The sequence below is a fragment of the Carcharhinus amblyrhynchos genome, chromosome 1 (genome assembly GCF_965287045.1).
Source record: "Carcharhinus amblyrhynchos chromosome 1, sCarAmb.v2.hapA, whole genome shotgun sequence".
Lineage (NCBI taxonomy): Eukaryota > Metazoa > Chordata > Chondrichthyes > Carcharhiniformes > Carcharhinidae > Carcharhinus > Carcharhinus amblyrhynchos.
Genome location: NC_137324.1, coordinates 145,155,392 through 145,183,259, shown reverse-complemented (window position 1 = coordinate 145,183,259; position 27,868 = coordinate 145,155,392). Strand labels below are relative to the sequence as shown.

Here is a 27,868-nt window from a genome sequence, read left to right as displayed (position 1 = left end):
TTCCAGAGCAGAACAATATACCAAACAGTCTTCTATGGTGAAGCCTGCATTCATCAACAGCCCACTAAAATGAATTTAGTCAATAACAGAAAATGCACTCATGCAGATTCTTGAAGTTTTAAAAACCATGCAAATCTTTTACAAATTCAGCATTAAGTGAGGCTCAGATGTAAGCAGTGCAACGGGTGAATACGAATTTGTTCCCTCCCTGATCCAATTTAGGCAGAATATATAACTTTACAATGGTTAGTCACACAGCAATCATTACATATTTGAACATTATGTATAACTGAAGCAGAGCACCGTCATTTAGAAGCAAAAACTGACAATCACATCTCAATATTAAACAATCCACCAGAAAACTGAATGCATAGTCTAGAAATACATAGGCAGAAATCTTCAACAATTGAAAAGGGATTCTTTGCCAATCACTTAGAACAGGATCACAGACGCATGTTATTGGCAATATCTTGCGTGCATGAAAAAAAAGGAACATTAGCACATTGCAGGGGAAATATTAAACCAAAACAATAATTTGAAAACCTTCTGCCTTTGTATTCTGTTTTACATCACAACAAAATGAGACAAAGTGTTTTTGTGTGGTCCACACTGTACTCAGCATTCCACACAAACCTGCAAAGAAAGAAGCACTCCGGATGAGTTGGAGCGGGCCTGGGTCAGTGGGGCACAGTAGCAGTTTGCTACCACAAACCAGTAAACGACCTAATGTTAAAAGTGAGGGTAAAAAAAGTACCAGTGACTACAATTAATAATTACACACAAATTTAAACAGGAGAAATTAAAGTGTTTGTAATCCACCCTTACCCAGGTTACTGCCACCACTTGGACTAGGACAGGGTTTTCCAGTGATGTTTTCTTGGTTGATGTATTCAAAACTATCTTGCAGCCTGTAAAACATTAATCCAAGTAATGATTATGCAGAGAAGCAGATAAAGGCACATCGGAACTTGTCGCACCATTCATTAAAAAAATCCTAAAAATTCTCCGATATGTGAATGTGCAGTTGATCCATATAGGTCCGAAAGATGGTGAAAGATGGGTTAAGTTACTTGAGTGTTTCATACTCAATCATAAAATCAATAAGAAAGGCTGTTTTGCATACATTAAAATTTTTTCTTGCACAGTTTACTAATAAAAACTAAGAATTACAATAACAGTTTAAAAAAGAGAAATTGGGGATAAATGTGCAGGATTCATAGAAGTTATAACCATAATAAGCAGAGATATAACTAAAACAGTGAGTGATAGAAACATTTTTTTGAGAAGCAGGATTCAGCTTCGAACAATCCAGAGACTGAACAAACCTTTGTTCCTACAGAATGGGTTTGTATAGAAACAATAAAAACTGCAGCAGGCGACGGTGCAGAGGGACCTCGGGGTCCTTGTGCATGAGTTGCAAAAACCCAGCCTGCAGGTGCAGCAGGTGGTCAGGAAGGCTAATGGGATGCTGGCCTTCATAGCGAGGGGGATTGAATATAAAAGTAGGGAGGTCTTGCTGCAGCTGTATAGGGCATTGGTGAGGCCGCAGCTGGAGTACTGTGTGCAGTTTTGGTCGCCGTACTTACGCAAGGATATTTTGGCCTCAGAGGGAGTGCAGAGGAGGTTTACTAGGCTGATGCCGGAGTTGAGGGGGTTGAGCTATGAGGAGAGGCTGAATAAACTAGGCTTGTACTCGTTAGAGTTTAGAAGAATGAGGGGAGATCTCATTGAGACATATAAAGATGATGAATGGGATGGATAGGATAGAGGTGGAGAGACTCTTCCCGCTCAGAAAGGACAGTAGGACTAGGGGGCACAGCCTCAGGATAAAGGGGGGTGCGGTTTAGAACGGAGTTGAGGAGGAACTTCTTCACTCAAAGGGTGGTGAATCTCTGGAATTCTCTGCCCGTTGAAGTGGTGGAGGCTGCCTTGCTAAATATTTTTAAGACACGGGTTGATGGGTTTTTGATAAGCGAGGGGATTAAGGGTTATGGGGAGAGGTCGGGAACTGAGTGGCGGGGCAGGCTTGAAGGGCTAGATGGCCTACTCCTGCTCCTATTTCTTATGTTATGTTCTAATAGCATCAAACTTAAGACTGCCTATATATAGGATAGTTCAACACTCGTGTTTTAAACTGACAGAGGGTTATGTTAAATTGATCCAGCAAAGGCTATAAATGCCATAATGCTGAAAATAAGTTTTTTTTAAATAAGCCATTGTTATGTAATAAACTGCAAAAGTTCAGTGAAGCAATTTCAGCACAAATTCTGTGCAACTGAAATGAGAAGCAGTGCCTGGTATAACCAGAATTCTAATGTTCCAGACTTTCAGATTATCCTATAGTGATCCATCTAGCATGGAGGACAGGATGAATGAAGGAAGGATCTGTAAAAGTCATGCACAATTGTTTCCTTACACGTTAGCAAAGAAACTAGACATAACTGAATACAGCACCTAATTTTGATCCATCAGGCCTCCAGGTTAGCAAGCAACTTAGCAATGGTGATCACATTGTATTTATTGTGATCAGCCAAAACAAGGCCATTGAAAATTCAATGCATTTCAGATTTTAAGACAGTTAAATCTACTCAGATGGTAAATGATTTAAGACTGATTGACAGTTTCACAAAGCAGGAATGACAGCAACGTTGAAAACACAGAAGTGATGCAACAGCAGAAATAGGTAAAGACAAAGAATTTGAGTTTAAATTCAGCCTTTCATTTACTAGCTATAGCAAGGGCCCAAATATGCCAGCTGGTGGCAAGCCAAAGCACTAGATACAGAGTTATACAAACATATACTCTAGATTCGATTGCAAGTAATTAGCATATGCCAATCAGATGTACATTTGTATAGGAGTTATGACCACTCACAAGTATTGATTAGATTTTCACCATGCATTGTATACAGGTGTTATTAACCAATCACAGCATTTGCACATCTATTTCATTTACATCCAGTGTAAAGGTGTGAATACGCTTGATCTAACTTACTACTGGCTACATGTCATCTTTAACATCATAGCTTGTGGATATCAATTATCATAGATCATAAATCCCTGCAGTGCAGGAGGCCATTCGGCCCATCAAGTCTGTATCAAACACAATCCTACTCAGGCCCCATCTCCATAACCCATGCACTTTCCCTCGCTAGTCACCCTGACACTAAGGGGCAATTTAGCATGGCTAGTCCATCTAGCCTGCACATCTTTGGACTGTGGGAGGAAACCCATGCAGCTGGGGAGAGTGTGCAAACTCCACCCAGACAGTGACCCAAGCGGGGTCCTTGTGCATGAGTTGCAAAAACCCAGCTTGCAGGTGCAGCAGGTGGTCAGGAAGGCGAATGGGATGCTGGCCTTCATAGCGAAGGGGATTGAATATAAAAGTAGGGAGGTCTTGCTGCAGCTGTATAGGGCATTGGTGAGGCCGCAGCTGGAGTACTGTGTGCAGTTTTGGGCGCCGCACCTGCGCAAAGATATTTTGGCCTTGGAGGGAGTGCAGAGGAGGTTTACTAGGCTGATACCGGAGTTGAGGGGGTTGAGCTATGAGGAGAGGCTGAATTAACGAGTACAAGCCCAGTTTGAGTTTAGAAGAATGAGGGGAGATCTCATTGAGACATATAAGATGATGAATGGGATGGATAGGATAGAGGTGGAGAGACTCTTCCCACTCAAAAAAGACAGTAGGACTAGGGGGCACAGCCTCAAGATAAAGGGGGGGTGGTTTAGAACGGAGTTGAGGAGGAACTTCTTCACTCAAAAGGGTGGTGAATCTCTGGAATTCTCTGCCCGTTGAAGTGGTGGAGGCTGCCTCGCTAAATATTTTTAAGAAGCAGGTTGATGGGTTTTTGATAAGAGAGGGGATTAAGGGTTATGGGGAGAGGGCGGGAAAGTGGAACTGAGCCACGACAGATCAGCCATGATCTTATTGAATGGCGGGGCAGGCTCGAAGGGCCAGATGGCCTACTCCTGCTCCTATTTTTTATGTTCTTATGAACCTGTGTCCCTGGCGCTGTGAGGCAGCAGTGCTAACCACTGTGCCACCTTGCCAACCCATGTCTGAGATTCCTGCTGTTAACGAATAATATAGGCTAGAGAGGCCTCAGTAGATAAACAGATGCTATATTCAAGCTGTAAACCGTGTTGCCTTCCCTTTGTCACTTTTGGACTATTTAGTTTTCTAAACAGCTCCACATTGTTTGTAAGGATTGATACCCATGATATTTCTGCCTGAGAACTAGCAGACACGGTTTTATCAGTGTATGCTGTCTTGCAGCTAACAATGTGCATCATTTTTCTGCTAAATGGCATCTTTTCACCCATTTGCTAACTATGGGTATTAATATGGCTAATAGGTCTCTTCAGGTATATGATTTTTCATAAGCACAGGCAGGAAGGAAAACATGGTGGGGTACAATAGCAAGAAATGATTTCTGATCAGAAAAAGCAGAATTCTTATCGGTGAGGCTAAGAAATAACAAGGGAGAAGACACTGCTTGGAATAGTCAATAGGCCCCCTAAATAGCAGGCAAAACATAGGACAGAAAAATCAGGCGATAGAGCAGCACACATTGGGCAGCACGGTAGCACAGTGGTTAGCACTGCTGCTTCACAGCTCCAGGGTCCTGGGTTTGATTCCCGGCTCAGGTCGCTGTCTGTGTGGAGTTTGCACAAACGCCTATTGTCTGCGTGGGTTTCCTCCAGATGCTCCGGTTTCCTCCCACAGTCCAAAGATGTGCAGGTTAGCTTGATTGGCCACGCTAAGAAATTGCCCCTTAGGTGTCTAGGGATTAGAGGGATTAAAGAAGAAAACAGCCCAGGGAACAGGCCCTTCGGCCTAACGAGCCCACGCCGCCATTTTAACATAGAGTCCCCCCTCCACCCATGACCTTTGTCTATGTTTATGGCATTCCACATCGAGGGAAGACTAATTTAGGGACAATTTGTTACACCAATCAGCCTAATAGCACATCTTTGGGGTGTGGGAGGAAAGTGGAGCACCCAGAGAAAACCCACGCAAGCACAGGGAGAATGTGCAAACTCCCACAGACACTGGCCTAAATCCACGTAAGTGCACAGCAAACAGTGATAGTCACTGAGCTGTCGTGTTGCCCAGCATCTGGTCCAGTTTAAGCGTACATTAACAACGTGAAGCACTAGGCTACTCTTGAAACAACCAAGAGCAGCCCTCATACGACCCATCGCGGGGCCTGGGTGGGATTGTGTTCCGTGCAGACTCGATGGGCCAAAGGGCTTCTTTCTGCACTGTAGCATTCTACGATTCTAGACGACATGTAAAAAAGGTTTATTAATCATGGGTGACTTCAATCTTCATGTAGATAAGGAAAACTAAATTGACAGCAGTAGCCATGAAGAAATTCATGTATTTGGAACAGTTTCCTAGAATAATATGCTGTAGATTCAACCAGGGATCAGGCTTTTGTAGATCTGGTAAAACGTAATGGGGCATGTTTAATAAACAATGAGTAAAAGATCCCCAATGATCAACAGTGACCATACTGTGATAGAATTTAGCAGTTTGAGAGCTACTTTAAGGGAACAAAATCTGTAACATGCTGAACACAACGGCCCCTCAATAATACTCCTGAATATTTAGTTCCCGTCTTTGATTGCACCCATGTCTCTGTAATTGCAATAATACCCTCAAATTAGTGCCATTAACTTATTTTGTGCCAAATACTAATAAACATGTGCATTTAAGAACAATTAATTTTTTTTACCATTTTCTTCCCTTTGACCCTACTTCCTGCTCTTTTTCAAAAAACATTGCACCCTCTGTACATTCCTGTCACTGTTTTATCCTTTTGCTCTGTAAGCTTACACATGCCCTCTCCAGAGCCAACCACGTTTTTTTTGTGCAAAGGGAAGCCATTTATGGCTCAAGCTGCAAGGGCATATGATAAAACAAATTTTTACCAAAAATACAAATTAGACTTAAATATACCTAGAAACTTAAGGAACATAATACTCAAGAATAAAGCAGAATATCAAAATCAGCTAAAAAAAATCTGTGGTTATCTAAGCAATGACCAAGGGTACAAAAGTTCGGGGTTAGGTGTGATAATGAGATCAAGATCCTTTTTTGACAATGTTAGGGTAAGCGGGCCACCATTGACTGTTACAAGGCCACTGGGGAATTCTTCAGGGCACATTCTAGTAAACACTCAGAATGCAGCAGACTTTTTAAATATATACTCTACATCAGCTGTCGCTACTGAAGACAAGACTGAATTATCAATAAGTCATAGATTGATACTATAATTGAAAAGGGTCAAAATTAGATGCAGATGATGTCCTGAATACAATTATTGATCTCAGAATGAATCATGCAGCTGGTCTAAGCACCACGCACCATCGGGTATTGTGCTCCGTGAGCTACTTTCTCATACATTCAGTGCCTCACTGGGGCTTATAACTGCCCCCACACACTGGGTGGAGGGTCATAGTATCCACATTTTAAAAATGCTCAACAAGTCAAAAATAGGAACCCATTATAGAAAATCAGAGAATGATGGGATCTGAAATGCTCAGTAAGAAAATCTGGACGGAGGAGTAATTATAACATGTAAATAGGTCTTTAGGGAAAAAAGGTTCTGCCTCATCCTAGCATTGAATCATTTGCTGAAGTTGCTAGGTTGGCATAATCCAAGCTCACACTGTGCATCTTGGTTTCCAAAGCAGATTTGACAAAGTGGCACTAAAAGACTACTAAATAAGTGGAGGCCTGAATAATGAGCACAGATATTCAACTGGACAAGGAATTATCGCATTTCCATAGAAAGCAATTAATTAGTGCTTCTGCAAGAGATAAATTATTAATGCAGTCCCTCAGAAATTGGAGTTAGGTTTGCAGTTCTCTAGTTAATCTTTATCAATGATAGATGAAGACATTGGTTTGTGCATTTGTGGATAAAACAAACATGTCTAAGGAAGTTAAGTAAAAATGCCAAACACATGCGTACCTTGCTAAGCTTTTAAAATTCCAGAGATCCACAAAGCTTAGATGTCTGAACATTATAAACAGCCACTATATGCACTTTGCTGATATACGAGAAAGCTTGCAATTTAAAAAAAACACTTGCACTTAGGTCACAAGTAGTAGAACCTTACGTATTTGAGCTTCCACCAGTACTACCCAATCTGGCAGAGAAAACCTTACTGATCATCAGCTGAGGGGGAGAGCTGAAAGGGAAAAAATACACAATTCAGTCATGAAAATCTCTCATTGGTTTTACGATCTGCTAGAAATTGAACCATAAAAACAACTTCTCAGCTATAAATGTTGACTTTTAAAACTTCACAGCTCAATTTATAATTAACTGAAATTCTCCAATTATATTAAAGTCAAAATATCAGAAATATTCACTGATGTGACCAATGAATCGACCATCTCAATTAATTTGCAGGATTCTCAAAATGTCAGCTCCAGCAAATACTATTTTGTAAACGACTATTTTCTAAGGAGTTGAAATTTTCAAAGTCATATTCTAGATTATTTTTATGCTCTATCGCTCAAGTTAATTTCAAGAAAAGGAACGACTTCCTCAGTATTATAATAAACTGCAGATTCATGGAGCTTCAGCGAAATGTCTTACTTTCTTGAAAATTAAATCAACTTTTATGGAAGTGTAATAAATTATCTAAATTCAGCGTAACACCATTAGATTACCTTGCATGTTTCTTACCGTATGTGATGTATTTTCAACGTAGATCCCTTGTAACTCATTGCAACAGAGCCAAACATCATTTCCCCAAGCATGTTGACATCAGAAGCAGGACGAGAATACTGCAAACAAAAGCCCCAGTACTGTACATCATTCATGCAGGTTAACAAATGCAGCAAAACTGAGGTTTCAGTAATAATGTTTTTATACTTCATTGGCTCAAATGGAGCCTAAGCCAGGAGCAAAGAAACATTTGTTTTTGATAGTGGATGTAACCAAGTCAGGAGGTATTCGTTATTCAAAGAACGAAATTAGCAATTATTTAAATGAATAATAAATAATAATAAATGAATAATAATAATAATAAATCTGGATATTGTTTTTCTAAATATTTAAGGATATGAGTTGAAAGAACTGCTATTCTCTATTACCATCCCTGAAGGCTGTCTTAAAATTTGGGCATTGACAGCCAAACAAATTCAGTAGTTTTTAAACAGACGTTCAAGGGAAGGAGAGAATGCCAGCAAGGGCATACTTGTAGTACAACTTAACATGGTAGTGGCATTCTACATGAACTAATGCAAGAGAAGAATTAAAAGAAAAGTGCTACAATTTAATAACCAGTAACTGCAATGACGGGCAAAGATTGTGCCATAGAGGCACACAAAGAAAACATGGACACATGGAATACTTAAGAAGAGAGATTTCAATGTTTTCTGGCTGCAAACAATATGAAATGGATAAACTTAAAAGTAGTCACTTTCCAAAGTGCAGTAGGGCCAAAAGTCTTCATGTTGCTACAGAGCCTCGTCCATCCTGAGAAGCCTATGAAAACCTACAAAGGCCTAAACGAAGATTCTCCAAAGTAATTTCTTGCCTAAACCTCTAATAATTGCTAAGTGACCTTGATTTCATCACTGGAGCCAAGGCAGCGGCAAAAATATACCACAATTCATTCCAATACTGAGAAAGTTAGCAAAGAACTTGGACTCGTTCATGGACTTTGAAATGAAGCAATTCAAAACCGTTTGCAGTTGATCTTCAATTGCCTTCTGCTCAAGGGCAACTAAGGATGAGCAATAAGTGCTGAGCAGTGACACGCATATCCCATGAATAAAAAAACCAAACACTGGCACCAGCTGTATTCCAGAAATCAATGGACCGAATCTTAAGTGACCTCAACAGTATCCAGTGTTATTTGGATGACGTTCTAATCACAGGTACAGATGAATTGACAAAATTTGAGGAAACATTGTACTTCTCTTGATGCTCCAGTCTCCACATGAAAGGAAAAAAAGTGAACTTGTCAAAAATTACACAATTATCTAGATCACATAATAGACAAGAATAGTGTCCACAAAGTGCCAAAGAAAACAACATGAACCGGGATATACCAAGACCAGAGTATGTCACAATCATTTTTGGCCCTAGTCAATTATTATGGGAAGTTCATCCTAAATCTTGCAACATTAATAAAGCCACTTCATAATGTATGCTAACAAACAATGGAATTGGATGAAGTACTGCGAAAGTACCTACACAAGGGTTAAAGACATGCTCATGCAAGCTGAGTTACTGGTCCACTTTAACCCAGAGTTGAAAACTCAACTAACATGTGATGCATTGCCCTACAGGGTGGGTGCTGTTGTATGTCATTATGGCAACTCATGATTATACAGTGCATAACAAAATTATGCACAACTTGGTGCTCAGCATAATTTTCGGCATTAGAGGATTTCACTAGTACCTGTACGGCAGACGATTTACTTTGTTGGTGGGCCACAGGCCGTTGACTATTTTGTCCATATCAGGAAATTCCATCATTAGCTGACGACAAAGATGGGTGTTGATATTATCAGCACAAAATTATGAAATCAAGTATTGGAGATCAGAACAGCATGCCACACAAATGCCTTATTGAGATTGACACTTCAGGACAAATGCAAGCACAAGACAACTAGGTCAACATATTATATTTCTTCCAGGCAGAGAATGCCCCAATAACATTGTTCATGTGCCTTTGCACCTAAGACATTGACCGATAATGGGAAGAGTCATGGGCATGGTTTAAAAGGAACATCATTGGACCAAAAAAAATCCTGAATTCAGACCTTACATAATGAAGGAACCAGAATTAATTGTCTAAAATGGAGTATTGCTATTGGGGTTCAGATGATCCCTCCATGCTTACAAAGCCCAATCCTGGATCAATTGCATGAAAATCAGAGGGTATTGTGGATAAATGAGCTCCCACAAAGCTCTTTGGTGACCAGGACTTGACTCACAATTAGAAAAGGTGGGGCAGTACTAGTCATGTGCTAGAATACAGAAAACTCCACCCATGGGATTGACCAAAACAACCTTGGCAGATGATACATATTACCGAGATCAATTGAAGGCTACATGTTTTTTGTCCTAGTTAGAAGCACAAAGTGACCCAAAAAGTCAAGATATTGAAATTCACCATGACAGGAAAAAAAAAAGTTGTTTGCATGACTTGGACAGCATGAACAATTAGTGATAATGGGACACAATTCACATCCCAGGAATTACCTCAAGAAGAATGATATACAACACAAGGACTGCCCCATATCAACTTTCAACTCAGTTTGGCAGAGGGGCTAGTTTGGTCACAAACATGCCAAGAAGTGTCCAAAGATGAAGGTTTATTATCCAGGGAAGTGAAAAACTATGTAATATCAGAATATGGCTCATGCCACCACACAATTAAGTTCAACATCAGTTTTGTTCCTGAGAAGGGAACTGAACTGAATTTAATCCACTCACACCAAACACTACCAGAACAGTAGAGCAATAAAAAACAAATTGCTTGCTGTGAACAATCAAAACCAAGAAGTTTTAAACAAGAAGTGTTTTAGTGAGCAAGTATTCGAAAGAAAGATATTCCAGTTAAGGCAGAGCCAATTTCTTATACTTTGCAACTTGGTTAGAATATGAAAGGAGCACAGATCAAATCTTTGCTTAAAAGGTTAGCAAAGACAATAACAGGAAGGCCCATGTCAGACACCCAAAATTGTGAAATTTGTCAACCAGGAATTACCACAGAACCAAGTTCAGATTCTACACCAGTAGAACCACCATCTTTGGAAGGTGGCAACTTCACAAGATGTACTACCTGAAATGAGAGGAACAGGCTATCTCGGATCAGAGTATCGTACTTTACCAAAATGAAATCAACGCACACCAAAAGACTTATCATTGTACACATGTAGATAATAATACTTGGTGACATAACTGGTGTTCATAGAGTGTAATCATTAATGTTTAAAAGTTTGCTGTCATACTAGCTAAAGGGGACATTTATATATTGTCAAGCAATGCATATGGTTAGTCACATGACATGCAGTGATGTCAGAGGCATTTGTGGGGTTTTTTTTTAAAATCTGAATGTTGGACTTCAATCAAGCAAAACCTTTGAAATAAAGCTGCACTGGTTTAAATAACAAATGGTGAGATACCTCAGAAATCCTCTCTCCTTGTCAAAGCAGCAAGAAACAATTATGCATACACAACAGTAGGGAATACAATAATAATAATAATAATTCAGTGACAACGAAGGATGATATAGTTGTATGCAGAAAAGGGCTTGAAAAAAGGAAATCCAGGACAACTTGCAATGAAAAGAATTGTTAATACAGTAGAGGTCAGCCTAGATCACGGACTTTACAAAAAATTGAACCGAGGTTAGTTAATTTGGGCCTTAAAATGTTCATATAAACTACAGTCACCTCAAGGGCCCCAATATGACATGTCATAGCAATTGAAAAGGTTTTTTTTAAACTTTAGACCATATCCTTCTATTCCAATAAGCCATGCCAAGTTATCTCCAACTGACACTGCAATAGCCAATTTTGATTTTCTACTCATTTTTAAGATCTAAAATAGCCAACACCTACTAAACAGGTTCATTTGCTTACCTGATACCTAGGAAGCTGCTCTTTGAGAGTATAGGTAGAAGAGGAATTTTGGGTGCAGCATTTTCCTTGCAATTTGGACAGACCATCTGAACGTTTCTAGAAAGCAATGCAACAGCTCAAGTTCAGGATCTTCATGCACAAGCATGCTGCCGGTTTATGAATACATTTTTTCTGATTTACATTGTGTATTTGAGAAAAGCTTTGGGTAGTAGGCAGAAAGGAATAAGCATAGATAATCTACAAAAAAGTTGACTTTTTACAATCTTAACGACTACAATTATATTTAATGAAAAAGATGGAATAAGCTTCAACATTTCTTTTGGAAATTCAAAAATATTTCTGATGCTGTTTACTAGGACACCTAGATCCCTCTGCACTATGCAGACATTCATCATGCACATAGTTTTTATTTATCCTGCCAAACTGAACAATTTCACACTTTCCCATATAATACTCCATCTGCCAGATTTTCACCCACAACCTATATTCACCTGCAACCACCTTCAAAACACATTCCTATCTTTGTCTCATCTGTAAACGTAGCTACCGCGCCTTTGCTTCCCTCAAAGTTAAAGAATGTAAAGAAGGTTAAGGCCCCAGCACTCCTATGGGAGTCAACTCATAACATTCTGCCAAATCAGAAAAAGTTGGAGATGCCGGTGTTGGACTGGGGTAAACACAGCAAGAAGTCTCAACACCAGGTTAAAGTCCAACAGGTTTATTTGGTAGCAAACGCCACGAGCTTTTGGGGCTTTTCCCCTTTGTCAGGTGAGTGGGAGTTCTGTTCACAAACAGGGCATAGAAAGACAAACTTCATTTACAGAATGATGATTGGAATGCGAGTTTTTACAAATAATCAAGTCTTAAAAAAGGTACAGAATGTGAGTGAAGAGACAGCATTAAGCACAGGCTAAAGAGACATGTATTGTCTCCATACAGGACAGTTAGAGAGATTTTGCAAATCATGGGGGTTACAGACAGTATGACATGAACCCAAGATCCCAGTTGAGGCCATCCTCACGTGCAGGACTTGGATACAAGTCTCTGCTCAGCGACTCTGCGCTGTGTTGTGAAGGCCGCCTTGGAGAATGCTTACCCGAGATCAGAGGCCAAATGCCTGTGACTGCTGAAGTGTTTTCCAACAGGAAGAGAACACTTGCCTGGTAACTGTCAAACTGCGTTCATTCATCTGTTGTCACAGTGCCTGCATGGTTTCTCCGATGTACCATGCCTTGGGACATACTTCCCTGCAGCGTATCATCAGGTAGACAATGTCGGCCAAGTTGCAAGAGTATGTACCTGGAGGATAGTGTTCTCACGTGAGATGATGGCCTCTGTGTCAATGATCCAACACGTCTTGCAGAGGTTGCTGTGGCAGATTGTGTGGCGTCAAGGCCACTGTTCTCCTGAAGGCTGGGTAGTTTGCTGCGGCCAATGGTCTGTTTGAGGCTGTACAGTTATTTGAAGGCAAGTGGGGGTGTGGGGATGGCCTTGGCAAGATGTTAGTCTTCATCAATAACATGTTGAAGGCTCCGGAGGAGATATTGTAGCTTTTCTGCTCCAGGAAAGTACTGGACAACAAAGGATACTCTGTCTGCTATGTCCTGTGTTTGTCTTCTGAGAAGGTCAGTGCGGTTTTTGGCTGCGGCGCGTTGGAACTCTTGATTGATGAGTCAAGCAACATCTTTGCTGATAATCTAAATGCACTACATCCACTGGATCTCCCATATCTATCTTGCTAGTGAACCCTCAAACTGGTCAAATATTTAGATTTTCATAAATCCATGTTGATTCTGCCCAATCTCACCATTATTTTCCAAGTGCCCACTTATCACCTAGAATAGATTAAGCTTTTTCCCTTATTTATGAAGTCAGGCCAACAGGTCAATAGTTCCTCCTTTTCTCTCTGCTTCTTTGTATAGAAATAGTTGGGCTTAGAGAAATTTGTTGTATATTCTCATTCAATGTGTGGATGGCCCAACTAGACAGGGAGCGAAACTTGACCTTCTCTTGGGAAATAAGGAAGAGCAGGTGACAGAAGTGTTAATGAGGAATCACTTTAGAACCAGTGACCATAACTATTAATTTTAAGGTAACTATGGAAAGCGATAGGTCTGGCCCAAAAGTTAAAATTCTAAATTAGGGCACGACCAATTTTGATGGTATTAGACAAACTTTCAAAGTTGATTGGGGTGGGGGGGGACGGACCGTTGGTAGGTAAAGAGATGGTTGATAAGTGGGAGGCTTTCAAAAGCACGTTATCCAGGGTTCAGGGTAAACACATTTCTTTTAGAGTGAAGGGCAAGGCTGGTAGAAGGGAACGCTGGACGACTCATATTGAGGCTCTGGTCAAGTATTTACTGTTGAGAAAAGCATGGAGGTTAGTGAAAAAGGATATTATTAAAACTAGAAAGAATGCAGAAAAGATTTACTAGGGCTTGATGGTTTGAGTTACAAGGACTCAAACTGGGACTTTTTCCTCTGGAGCATAGGAGGCTGAGGGGTGATTTACGTAGGTCTATAAAGTAACAAGGGGCACAGGTCTGCTAGATAGTCAATATTTTTTCCCAAAGGTACGAGAGTCTAAAATTAGAGGGCATAGGTCTTGCACAAGGTGAGAGGGGAAGATTAAAAAAAAGTGTCCAGAGGGACAGTTTTTTCCAGAGGGTGGTGAGTGTCTGGAACTAGCTGCCAGAGATAGAAGAGGAGGCAGATACAATGTTGTCTTTTAAAACACATTTAGATAGTTACATGGATAATATGGTATAGAGGATATAGGCAATTGGGGATTAGCTTAGGGGGTTTAAATAAGGCAACATGGACCTGTTTCTATGCTGTAAACTTCTGACTCTATAACCTAGTTCTCTCTCAGCTGACCCACAGTAAACCCACCACGAGACACTTTAATCTACACTTCAACGTAACGGTTTTCCTAACTGGTTTCCAGTGACAGGAAAATACTGAATCTCATTGATAAAAATATTATAACTGGGCATACAACCTTTTGAAGTTATATATAGATAAACTTGCTTAATTGCAGGTACTCAGGTCAAATTCACAGGTGGTGACAAAATGGGAATTTTAGTAGCTTCAAAAATCAAAAGGTGCAAAGCAATCTTGTTTTACCTAAATTTGCCAAAACCTTGAAAGAAAAGTGCAGATTTTTTTTGGGTGAAGGAATTTAATATTTTTCCAGTTCATAAAATGACGAATCAACGCAAACAGTGAGAATACTTCCATGCACCTAGCTTAATGATTCAATTCCTTTACAGTTCAAAACATTCATTGGCTCACACAACAGTAATGACAGTTTGTGTCACAAGTAGGTTTACATTAACCCTGCAGTGAAATTATGAAAATCCCCTAGCCACCACACTAGCACCTGATCAGATTCACAGAGGGAGAATTCAGCATGGCCAATGAACCTAACCAGCACGTCTTTTGGACTGCGGGAGGAAACCAAAGCACCAGGAGGAAACCCACACAGACAGAGGGAGAATGTGCAAACTTCAGACAGTGGCCCAAGCAGCACTAACATTGTGTGCCATCATGGACCAATTTGAAAAACAATTTAACTTCCACAACATTAACATTAGAGATGACTGGAAATTGAACACATTGACCAGAGTCTAAAGAAATGGCTACTTTGAAATGGGAATTTTGATTAATTTACAAACTAAGTGATGGCTGTCCTATAGTTTTTGTCATCTTCAGCACTCATTCTTGCAGATGCCCTCCTGCCTCTAACTTGTAAACCATCAAAATGTATTCTTATACACAATTACCCTCTGACAAATTGAACAGTACTGCAGATGTATTCAAAAAACCCTTTCATAGAAAAACTCAATGCCAATTACTTAGTTTGTTATAAGGATGGAATAATTAAAATAATATTTTCTCTATCCAGTAATGATGGGACACAATGTAATAGGCGAATACCCATTTACGCATGCAAACTTGTACGAATAGTATTTTGTTGAAGCTCCTGATCAGAGAACACCATCTAAAAAAGCATCCAAAAAATTAAGAGCCATCATCTCTTGATTTTTTTTGAGTCTTAAATCTGTGTCCTCTGGTTATCAACCCTCCTGCTAGTGGAAACAGTTTCTTCTGTTTTACTCTGTAAAACTCTTCACAATTTGAGCTTACCAAAATTTAGCCTCAAAACGTCTCTGCTCTGTACAATCCCAGTTTCGATATTCTTGCCCCATCACCAACACCTCTCGAAACTGATGTCATTCCAGCAGATTTTGTCTGCATCCAATCCAAGATTTAGAAACATCTTTCCTAAAATTGGATGCCCAGAGAATCGGACACAATACTCCAGCCAAAGCTTACCAGTTTTAAAAAGATTTAGCAAAATCTTTTGTTGCTATGCTTCTACTTAAAATCCCACTTGTATTTTTAATCATTAATTTATCCTGCCACTTTCAATTTGTGAATGTTAATCCTAGGTAGCTCTAATTCTAGATTTGCTTTAAATTATAACATTTGGTTTTTATCAGTTCTTGTTCTTCCTTTCAAAATGTATTCCCCATTCTGTACACATCAGCCCATTCCACCAATCTGTCTATGCATCTTGAAATTTACTACATTCCCAAATTCTGTCATCTGAAACTGTGCCCTTTAATCCAGGTTTATTAATAAACAGCGGCCCTAATACCATCCATAAAAGAGCTCTAGATCTATAATTCTGAGAAAATTTCATTTTGGGTGAGGAGCTACAAGTTATAACACCTAAATCATGCTGTGTGGGTGCTATTGCAAATATTTGCCTCTGTATAGGAATAGGTCTTGGATTCAACATCCAACCCCATAAACATTGTTATTCAAAAAAAATCACCATGACAAAGACTATTTCAGATGTACACCATAATTTCAAGATAAGACCGTTAATGTTAGAACATGTCAAATTTTTGGCAAAAATCACTAAATTTGATATTTATATTTGAATATGTACAATTAAGTAACTGGGCATTTAAAATACATAATTGCTGGTCTTGTATAAGAATGCATTTTGATGGCTTACAAGTTAAGGCAGGAGTGGTCTTCGATATCCAAAATAGATTTTTTGAGGCTGTTGAGGGATCCTGTGTATGGTTTGCTTCATCTATACAAAGACTTAATTTTAAGATATTTCTGCCTGCGCAATTACATTTAAATGCTAAACTGCAGGGGTTAACTAACATGACTACATTTTAAAACTCCAAAGGCATGCTGGGTTAGTTAAAAATTGACTGCATTTTTAAAGGGTACAACGGAAGCAAAACAGGCTTTTTATAAGTAACATCTGCAAGGCCTGTTTCTTACCTTGATCTTATTGAATGGCGGGGCAGGCTTGAGGGGCTAAATGGCCTACTCCTGCTCCTATTTCTGATGTTCTTATCAACAAGATGTCCCAACTCTGGTATTCAATATTCTGACCAATGAAACCAAGCATGCCGAATGCCTTCTTCACCATTCTGCCCACTTGTGACTCCACGTAAGCAGCTTCTAACCTGCATCCCTAGATCTCTGATCTATAACTCTCCCCAGGACCCGACCAATAACAATGAATCCTGATCTGGTTCAATCTACCAAAAAAGATCACCTCACATTTAAACTCCATCTGCCATTCATTAGCCCACTGGCCCAATTGATAAAATCCTGTTGCAATCTTACATAACCATCTTCACTGGCATACTGGATATCGATCTTGGTGTCATCTGCAACTTACTAACGATGCCTCCTAAATTCTCATCTAAATCATTAATATAAATGACAAAAACACTGGACCGGGCATCGATCTCTGAAGCAATGATTGTCACAGGGCTCCAATTTGACAAACAACCCTTTAAAACTACCTTGTCTTCAAGCCAAATTTTGTATCCATTTGGCTACCTCACCCTGGATCCCGTGAGATTTAACTTCATGCAACAACCTACCATGCAGTACCTTGTCAGAGGCTTTGCTAAAGTCCACAGACATCAACTGCACTGTCCTCACTTACCTTCTTGGTTACCCCTTCAAGAAGTCAAATTTGAGAGACATGATTTTCTTTCATATAGGATCCTGCAGTAATATATGTCTTCAGAAAATCATCTAAATTAGAGATACCAGCTCAAAAGTATTCTAGATGAGAGCATCACAGAAGAACGTTCATACTTCCAAAAGATGCTTGGCTGTATATTCTTTGAGAATTCAAAGAGCCTTGTTTATATAAAGAATTTAATTATTTCTGAATGAGTCTTGTCTGGACAGCATTCTATTGGGTTTTTATTTAGTTTGTTAATTGTTTAATAAACTTCTCAAGTTTTAAGAATAAAACCCTGTTAATTGTTCGTGATAGAGAGTGGCAGATCCCGTTTTAATTTACCAAAACCAGTAGCTTCCTACGACTTCACATTTGTATAAGATTGAGATGAGGTACATCTCTTTGGGTGGTTCCAAAATTGCACAGAGGGTCACATCACCTTCACATCCAACAGTATTATGTAATGAGATGGGATTAATTAATATCATAGTTAAGCATTCTCTAAGGAAGAGTAATCATTGCACACGAATTTCAAATTCAGTTTAAGGGCAATAAACTAGAGTCCCAAACTAGTGTCCAACCAGGAAATGATATAGGCATGAAGACAGATTTGGCCCTCGTGGACTGAGCAAAGACTAAAAAGTAAGACAGTTGATGGAACAGTGGTAAATATTTGAGATGTTCAATTCCTTGCAACTGAAAATATTCCAGGGAGAAAAAAGATTGCAATAGGGGGGGGAAAATGCATCTTTAGCTAAGCAAGGAGGTTAAAGAAAACAAAAGGCAAAAACTTTTTTGCTTTCAAAGTAGCAAGGATAATCAAGGACCCCATACACCCCAGATGTACTGTCTTCCACCTCCACCTGTCAGGAAAAAGATACAAAAGTCTGAAAACAACCAACTCAAGAACAGCTTCTTCCCTGCTGCCAGACTTTTGAAAAGGTCCTATCACATTAAGTTCATCTTTCTCCTCACCCCAGCTGCAATACTATATTCCGCACCCTCACCTTTCCTCCTCCCCAATATACTCTATGAATGGTATGTGTTGTCTGTATAGCTTGCAAAAAACAATACTTTTCACTATATCCCAACACACACAACATTAATAAATCAATTCAATTCACTAACTAACAATCTTGGAAAGACCAGTGGCGGATTGGGGAATTTGTAAAGACCAAAAGTTGACTAAAAATAAAAAGAGCAAAAGGTAAATGAAGAAATCCAGCTCAAAAATATAAAAGGAAGAGAATAGCTAAAGTCAACGTTAATCCCTTAGTGGACAAGGCTGGGGAGTTAATAATGGTGAACACAAATGGCAGACACACAAATCAATATTTTGCCTCAGTTTTCACAGTAGAAGAAACAGGAATCATCCCAATAGTAACTGGTAACGCAGAGGTTGTTGAAAATGAGGAATTTAAAACATTGCATCACAGGGGAAAAAAAAAAGAGTACTGAGCAATTAGGATTAAAGACGACAAGCTCCCAGGGCTTAAATCACTTATATCCTAAAGTGGCAGCAGAGGTAGTGGAGACTTTGGTTATAATATTCCAAATTCCCTGAATTCCAGAAAGTTTCCAATGGATTGGAAAAAAGCCAACATTTGTATCTGCTCAAAAAGGGAGAAAGAAAAGACATATCAGTAATTTTAACATTTGCTGTTGGGAAACTGTTGGAAACCATTATGAAGGTAACAGTAATGTGACATTGGAAAAGTCAAAAAGTAATCCATCCATCAGAGCTTACCATAGTTTTATGAAGGGTAAATCATGTTTGAATAGGACACAAAAAGCAAAATGGATAATGGAGGTCCTGTAGATGTAGTATATCAGACTAAGGCACTGCCCAAAAAGTGGGATACACAAGGTAAGATCCCATGGGGTTGGGGGTAATATAGTAACTTGGGTAGCAGATTGCTTAACCAACAGATAAATGGATTTTTTGTTGGTTGACAAGCTGTAACTCACAGTGTGCCTCAAGGTTCAGTCCTCAACTATTTACAAATATTGAATTCAAGTATGCTTGGAGGAATAAAAAGGCAACTTATGCAAATGGCGAGAAACTTCAAAATGCTTTAGTGCAGATCTAGATGCCCTTCTGCATGAATCACAAATTTAGTTTGCAGGTGCATCAGGTAATAATGAAGGCAAACAGAATTTTGACACTCATTGCTAATGGAACAGAATAGAAAAGTACGATGGTGCTGTTGCAACTGTATAGAGCATTAGTGAAACTACATCTGGGGGACTGTGCACAGCTTTGATCCCCTTAAGGATGCAAGTGTGTTAGAGAAGATCAGAGAAGGTTCACTAGATTGATGTAAGACTTGTCTTGAGATTGAGCCATTTAAGCCTATACTTGCTGGAATTAAGAATGAGGGGAAATCTAATTGAGGTACATAATGAAATGTTATTTATTGCCAGGGTAGATAGAGCAAAACGTTCCTGTTGAACATTCTAGAATAAGAATCCATTGTTTTTGACTAAAGGGTGCAGATTGAAAGCAGAATTACTAGAGGGCTGTGAATCTGTGGAAGTCGAGTGCAGTGCACTCTGGAGCAATAAAGTTTGAGATACATAGGTATTTAATTAGGAGGAGGGATGAAGGATTATGGGGAGCGGGCAGGAAGGTGCAGATAGATCAGCCATGGTCATATTGATCGGTGAAGTAGGCTTGACGGGCTGAGTTGCCTGCTTCTGCTCCTAGCTCGTGTTAGATTAATACTGAAATGCTCACTAGAGTACTCATTCAATCTCATGACAGATTGCCAAAGGCATTTCAGTTTTGGGAGTATTTGAATTATACTGAACCCACCATTTCATTAAAAGGGCATTTCCCACTCAGATGTTTTTAATAGTACATGCAGATCTCAACATTTTTAAATAGTTTCAAATTGCAGTAATTACCTGCACGGAGGCACCTTCAACTTTACGTACAGCTTTAGAATCAAACAGAACATGTCTGCCTCTCCTTTCACAATCCTGGTAAACAATCAGTCGAATTTGGTTAACTTCAAACTCTGCAGGTGTCCAGCTGTAATGGGACAAAAAGACTGTTAAAAAAGCAGTTTAAAAATATAAACATCTCAGCTAAGGGGAGGGAATGAGAAGAGAGAGAAACAATGGAATGAGGAATTACCCACAGGATACATTTTCAAATTTGAGGTACAGAAATTGCAGATTAGAAGTGTACATTTATGGGTGGTACAACGTGTTTAAGCACTTAATCCAGGGGAATACTAAGGAAAATTCAGTGACACATGGGTCATGAAATGGTTATTTGTAGATAAACTAAAGATTAATTTTGTATATTGTTCTACATAAGTCAATTGCAAAGATGACCTGGCACAAAATGCACCACGTATGTTGCCGTCATCAAGCTTGAACTACCTACATGATATTTCAGCACTTAGCCAAAGAAATGTTGTGGTTTACGACAATTTCAATTGGCTAAATAAATGCTGTCATCCATTGCATTTATAAAAGTCATAGAACTGCATTTTTAAAAAAAAAGTTGTTAATGTGGGTATCGGGCAGGCCAGCATTTATTACCCTTCCCCAATTGGCTTTGAGAAGGCAATGTTGAGTTGCCTTCTTAAACCATTGCAGTCCATGTGTAGGTACACCCACAAAGCTGTTAGGGAGACAGGGGAGTTCCAAGATTTTGGCCAAGTGACAATGATATATTTCCAAGTCAGGATGGTGTGTGGTTTGGACGGGAACTTACAGGTAATGCTACCATAAGACCACAAGACATAGCAGCAGAATTAGGCCCATTGAATGGCAAAGCAGATTCAAACCATGACTGATATTTTTCTCAACCCCACATTTCCTGATTGATCTTATCGACACTCAGTGACCTGGCCGCCACAGCCTTCCGCAGCAAACAGCTCCACAGATTCACCACTCTCCGGCTGAAGAAATTGCTCATCTGTTGAAAAGAATTGTCCCTTCAGCCTGAGTTTTCTGGTTCTAGTTTTTCCTAGAAGTGGAAACATCCTCTCCACATCCACCCAATCCAGGCCTCTCAGTATCCTGCAAGTTTCAGTAAGATCCCCCCCTCATCCTTCTAAAACTCCGAGTACAAACATGGATTTCTCAATCATTCCTCATACGACAAGCTCTTCATTCCAGGGATCATTATGAACCTCCTCTGGACCCTTTCCAAGGCCAGCACATCTCTCTTTAATAGAGCCCAAAACTGCTCACAATACACCAAATGGGGTCTGTCCAGAGATTTACACAGCCTCAAAGTACATCCTGCTCTTGTACGCTTGCCCTCTCAACATAAATGCTAACATTGCATTTGCCTTCCTAACTGTTGACTGAACCTGCATGTTAAATCTTACGAGACTTTACCAAACAATTCCAAGTCCCTTTGGGGGAAAATGCTTGGGATATCAGAAATACATTTAGAAAACAGCCTATGCCTCCATTCCTTCTTCTAAAGTGCATAACCTCATTTGTCCACATTGTATTCCATCTGCCATTTCTTTGCCCACTCTCCCAGCCTGTCCAAGTCCATCTGCAGCCTCCCTTCTTCCTCAATACTACCTGCCCCTCCACATACCTTTATTACCTACAAACTTAACAGTACCTTCAGTCCCTTCTTCAAATTGTTAGTGTATATTGTGAAAAGTTGTGGTCCCAGCATCGAACCAAGGCACACCACTGGTCACCAACTGCCATCCTGAAAAAGACATCTTTATCCCCACTCTCTGCCTTCTGCCAATTCTCTATACACACCAGGATCTTACCCTCAACACCATGGGCTCTTAACTTATTCAACAGTCTCCAATGCAGCACCTTTGTCAAAGGCCTTTCAGAAATCTAAATAAATTATGTACTGGTTCTCCTTTATCTAGCTTCGTTGTTACCTCAAAAGAACTTGAACAGATTTGTCAGACATGATCTCCCCTTGACAAAGCCATGCTCACTTAGTCCTATTTTATCATGCACTTCCAAGTGCTCCACAATCTGATCTTTAATACTCTAAAATCTTGCCATGTATCTGCTGCCCTGTCTTTCTAGATGGTAGTGGTCTTGAGTTTGGAAGATGCTGTCTGAGGAATCTTGATTAGAAGCTGCAATACATTTAGTAGATGATACACATAGCTATTATTGTGCATCAGTGGTGGAGGGAATGCCAATCAAGTGGGCTGCTTTATCCTGAATAGTGTCAAGCTCCTTTAGTGGAACTGCACTCAGACAAGTGTGTATTTCATCACATTCCTGACTTGTGCCTTGTCAATGGTGGACAGGTTGGGTGGGAGGGGAGGTGGGGGTTAGTGTCCAAGGTGAGTTACTGCTGTAGGATTCCTAGCCTCTGACCTGCTCTTGTAGCCACTGTATCTGTATGTCAATTCTAATTACGCTTGTTGTCAATGGTAACCCTAGGATTGAATATTATTATGGGGTGATGGCCAGGTTCTCTTGCTGGTGATGGTCATTGCCTGACGTGAATGTTACTTCCCACTTGTCAGCTCAAGCCTGGATATTGTACTGGTCTTGTTGCATTTGGATATGGATGTTTCAGTGTCTATTGATTAATGAATGGTGAATAATATGCAAATAGTCAGAAATGGGGATGTCCATGATGAAATGAAGCTCAGATAGTTGGGCTTATGATACTACCTTCTCATGGAACTGAGATGATTTGACAAAAACTACAGGACTGTAGAAACTGCATATTTAATATTGGAATGATTGCTGCTTCAGTGAAATCCAGTTTAAAAAAAGATTGCAACTATTGGAGACAGTGCATTCAAGATCCATGCAAACCAGATGTTACAAAACTACTTAACTGGTCAATCTATAGTGGTTGTGAACAACTTGACCACTCATTTAATTATGCTGTCCTGATATATACTGGAATATCAGCAATGTGTGCACTATTTATACAACTTCATTTTCACCCCCTGCAAAACTGCCATTAGCAAATATTGTAAGAGGAACAAAATAATTTAATGACCAATGAATTTTTAAATCAAAATTTAAAATTTTGCAGTTCTACATGGGAACCAATTTAATTTTACCACAAGCTAGTCATGGTCAAATGTGTTACATTCATTGTATTACTATGTTAAAGCTAAAAAAATTTAATATAGGCATGCTGAGGACAAAATAGCAAGAATGCCTGAAAATTCTTCTCTCCATAAATCATTGTACCAAAAATACCTACACAAAATGAAACATTTGACAGATGTCTTGTCATTTTATTTTTTCCTTCTTGCAATTGCAGCTGTCTAGCCCACCACCTGAAACTAAGTAGGCACACAACCTGCCAATAATGACCTATATATTAAAAAAGAGTGAGCCAGGTAAGATCCTCCCTAATTTAGACTTCCTGCTGCTGGAGGCACCCTGCAGTTTGTGCTTGACACCTACTGCTGGACATAGTTCAAAGCAAACTGATGGATGTACAGCTCATGTATTTCACTCTTGCCTAAATGTGATTGCATCCCAACAGTAATTCTGCAATTATCAATTGTTTTGATATGCCTTCAGGATGTAATAAACAATATACAAACACAAGCTAATTTTTCCATAGCATCTAGTGAATGTTTAATGCCACTGTACCAGCCTGAGTTTTAAATTTAAAACTTTTCCTCTACTTCTTTAGAACTAATTCTGTTTCAAAGAAAGCTAAGACACCCGATAAATGTGGAAATAAGTTGAAGACTGAATTGAAGTTGAATTTTTAACTATTACTTCATTTGTCACATATGCCCAAATTCTGTTTAACCTTCCCCTCAGTATTACCAACTCAAATTTTAATCAGATTCACTACCCAACACACTAGAAGCCCTACAGTGAGTTAATCCTTTACATACAAATTGGACCAATAATAAAAACGTGAACCACCTAAAATTTACACCAAGAGGCTGTATTAATGGCTTGTACTGATATCACTGCACTGCCGATTATTTCATCTAGAATTGAGGGATTAGCGATAACACCAAAACATTAAACCTTGATTTCAAATACTAGCTTTCAAACCATCAATTGCAATTCATCAATTGCTACATTAAAGTTACAAAACCATGTTAATCGTAGCAGCATTAGTAAAAGAAGAGTAAAATATAAACCTCAAGCGAAATAAATGTTTTCAGTCAATACAAGGCAGGCAAAAAATCAAAGCAAGATGCAAAAGAAAATTTAACGGTTAGCAATGAATTCTTCATCAATAATTTGTGCACTAAGTATTCTAATAAATTTTGACACAGGTAATTTTTTCCCATCAAGCTTTCTCCAGTACTTTACCTGAAGTGGCTGTGCTCCATCTTCCCACACCTATAGCTAACCACAAGAAACATGTCCTCGAGTGCACTGCTGTTATTATTTTAGCTTTCAACCATCCTAAAGCACAAGACTGTCAGATGACTTCCTCTGCAAAGCTCCTGCTGCTAATCTGACCGATAGGCACAGCACTCTGCACAGTCCAGTATGGTATTCCCAGTAGAAAGCTACAATACCACCATGAAGTGACAAAGAGCCTGAAGCATGACAATACCATAGGACAGAAAACTGGTAGAATCAAGTCTTCAGCTACTGCATACATTTACATTCTATTCTTGGGCTACTGGTAGCTGCCAAAGTTTCTACATGTCACGAAGACTCAAGAAACAACACCCTGAAATTTCTTAACGTTATGAGAATGCAGCATTTACAATTCACTGACTCACAAGTTCTCCACAGCTTTTGCTCATCAGATTTCAGCATAAATGTTTCTCCCTTTCAACTGTTTGAGTCTTACAAAGGTCAGTTTCTATGGTCACCTGGAACCTTTCACTTAATTTCCCAGTGCCCATTCTTCACATCTAAAGACTAGACAGTACATTGTTAAGTGTTATAACGATGAGTATCAAAAACAAAAAGAATCATTTTCTCTTCCAATGTCCAGTATGGTAGACCAGGTAGCAATAGGATTGGAAACAGGTTTATCAGCGCTTTAATGATTGCCCCAGAACAAGATAATTCTGCAGAGACTGGGCATTGAACTTGGGACCTTCGTGTGCATGGGTCAGTGCCACATCAATCACAAAGTATTGTATCACTTTGTTGTAAAGCACTCAGGTTAACATTACAGTTGGGGGAAGGGTTAAAATCCAAAAACAGAAACATCAGGTGATCATAACATCCATGCTATTGTTTCAAATGATTTTGACCTAAAACAAGCAAACAGAGCAGGATGGTTCGAATAAGTGATTTCCACGTGAAGTTACATTACAGAATAAGAGCTCAACAATAAAATCACTTGTGTTATGCCTATGCAAGCAAACTAGATAGACAAAAAGAGAAAAACTGGCCTAAGTCACCAACTATTCATTTCAACTCTTATAATAACTGTGTAATGGATCTCCTTAGCTTGTTTATTCACATTAACTCAAAATACATAAAAGAAATATTACACAAGCTTTCAAATATCCAATGTAAAGCATTTGTTTGAACAGGATACAAGAATGAAAAACAATGTCATATTATTTATTATCTCTGCCTTCATTCCAAAACATTGCTGCCTGTGACTTAACTCACAGCCAGTTCTGTACTCCCATCATACTTGTGCTTGATCTCCATGGCTCCAGGTCAAGCAACATATTGATTCTTAAAATTCTCATTATTTTCAAATCCCTCCTTGGATTTGCCCCTCCCTCTGTAATCTCTTCCAATTCCATAACTCAAATATCTGCACTCTGAATTTAGACCTCTTGACCAGATCACCAGTCATAATTGCTCCACCATTACTGGCCATGCTTTCAATTATCTAGACCCCAAACTCTGGAATACCCTTCATACATCTCATCTTACTTTTCTCCCTTAAGACCCTTCTTTAAACCTACCTCTGACTAAACTTTTGACCATCTGACCTATTCTCTCTCCACAGATGCTGTCAGACCTGCTGAGATTTTCCAGCATTTGTTTGCATCTCTAACATCATGCTTTGTTTTACAATGCTCCAGGAAAAAGCATGGAACGTTTTCTTCTATTAAATGTGCTAATAACTAGATGCTGTGGCTTCTCGTGCTACAGTCAGAGAAAGTAGACATGCTTGGAGGAATTTTTGGGGAAGGCATCAAAGGGCAGGTACTGCGTTAGAATGGAGAAGTCTAGGTGTAATGCTAATCCAAATAATCTAATGCTGTATGTCTTATTACCATGAGAATTAATCAATTTTATGACCTTGTTTCCAACCTCAAAGTTAGTTTAATACATCCCCCTGCCCTGTTCAAATACCATTTTATGCCATTTTTAGATTCTAACACATGGCCATGTCTAGAAAACTAAGCAATCCCATAATGTCACATTATGGAAGGTCATGACCCCAAGATGTGCATCCAATCCCACATCCCCTCCATCGTCAAGACCACCTATTTCCAGCTCTAACATCACTTGTCTCTGCTCATGCACTGCTAAAACCCTTACTTGGATATTTCAGTGGTCCCTCGAATAGCCTCCCAGTAACTTAAAAGTGCTGAATGTATTTTATCCCCTTCAAACCCTTCTATGGCCTCACCACTTCCCATCTTCAACTTTCTTCAGCCCTACAACACCCTTGTGATCATTCTGCTCATCCAGTTCTGGTCTCTTGAGCATTCCAGATTTTCACATTCCATGATTGAGGGCCATATCTTTAGCTGCCTAGGTTTCACACTTTAGGGAGCCCTCACTCTGCTGTAAAACATGGAATATTTGAGAAAAAGTCTTCAGTTCTTGTATACCAATCTCAAAACAGCCATGGAAAAACTTTGGCTATTAGGTCATGAGTTCTTTTCTGTAGCCTGATGCCTGACAGAGACCCAAGAAAGACAGATGAAATGCTTCAAGATCAGAAGTTAAACAATCACACAAAACAGTAACTGATCAAACTGAGAAAATATTCCGTTTTCTATTCAAGTTAGATGTAAAGAATCTGGTTACAAAGGATGGACTAAAAATGTAAATCATTGTATAGCCACAGAAGTATCAGTAGAATTCAGTTCTTGAATTAAGATATCAAATTCATGCAATAGATAAAAATATATATAATGCAGAGGACAACAGTTTGTTTTGGCCATTCCAACTCATTTTGCTGTATTTAATTTGTTTATTTTTCTTCTGTTTTGTGCTGATCAGAAGTACTCAAATGTCGAAAAATACAAGACTATATTTCAATTTTTCACAAACTAAAAAGCATGCAAAAAAGAGAAACAATTAGACAAATTAGAAATCACATCAGAGCTCCCTGATCCATCA

General features: G+C 39.3%; 1 protein-coding gene across 3 annotated transcripts in view; it reads right to left on the bottom strand.

Moving 5' to 3' along the window:
* Window positions 1-27,868, bottom strand: part of LOC145345905 (folliculin-interacting protein 2-like) — a 114,968-nt gene that overhangs the window by 53,931 nt on the left and 33,169 nt on the right. Inside the window, exons 2-7 of one of the 3 annotated variants that reach the window (XM_080193484.1) lie at window positions 20,543-20,669; window positions 11,623-11,718; window positions 7,706-7,806; window positions 7,131-7,202; window positions 826-908; window positions 634-723 (exon numbers count right to left, since the gene is read on the bottom strand). In XM_080193484.1, the coding sequence (XP_080049610.1) occupies window positions 634-723; window positions 826-908; window positions 7,131-7,202; window positions 7,706-7,806; window positions 11,623-11,718; window positions 20,543-20,669 (569 nt within the window). The remainder of the gene's footprint in view (window positions 1-633; window positions 724-825; window positions 909-7,130; window positions 7,203-7,705; window positions 7,807-11,622; window positions 11,719-20,542; window positions 20,670-27,868) is intronic. The other 2 variants (XM_080193485.1, XM_080193486.1) reach the window with 2 other exon arrangements.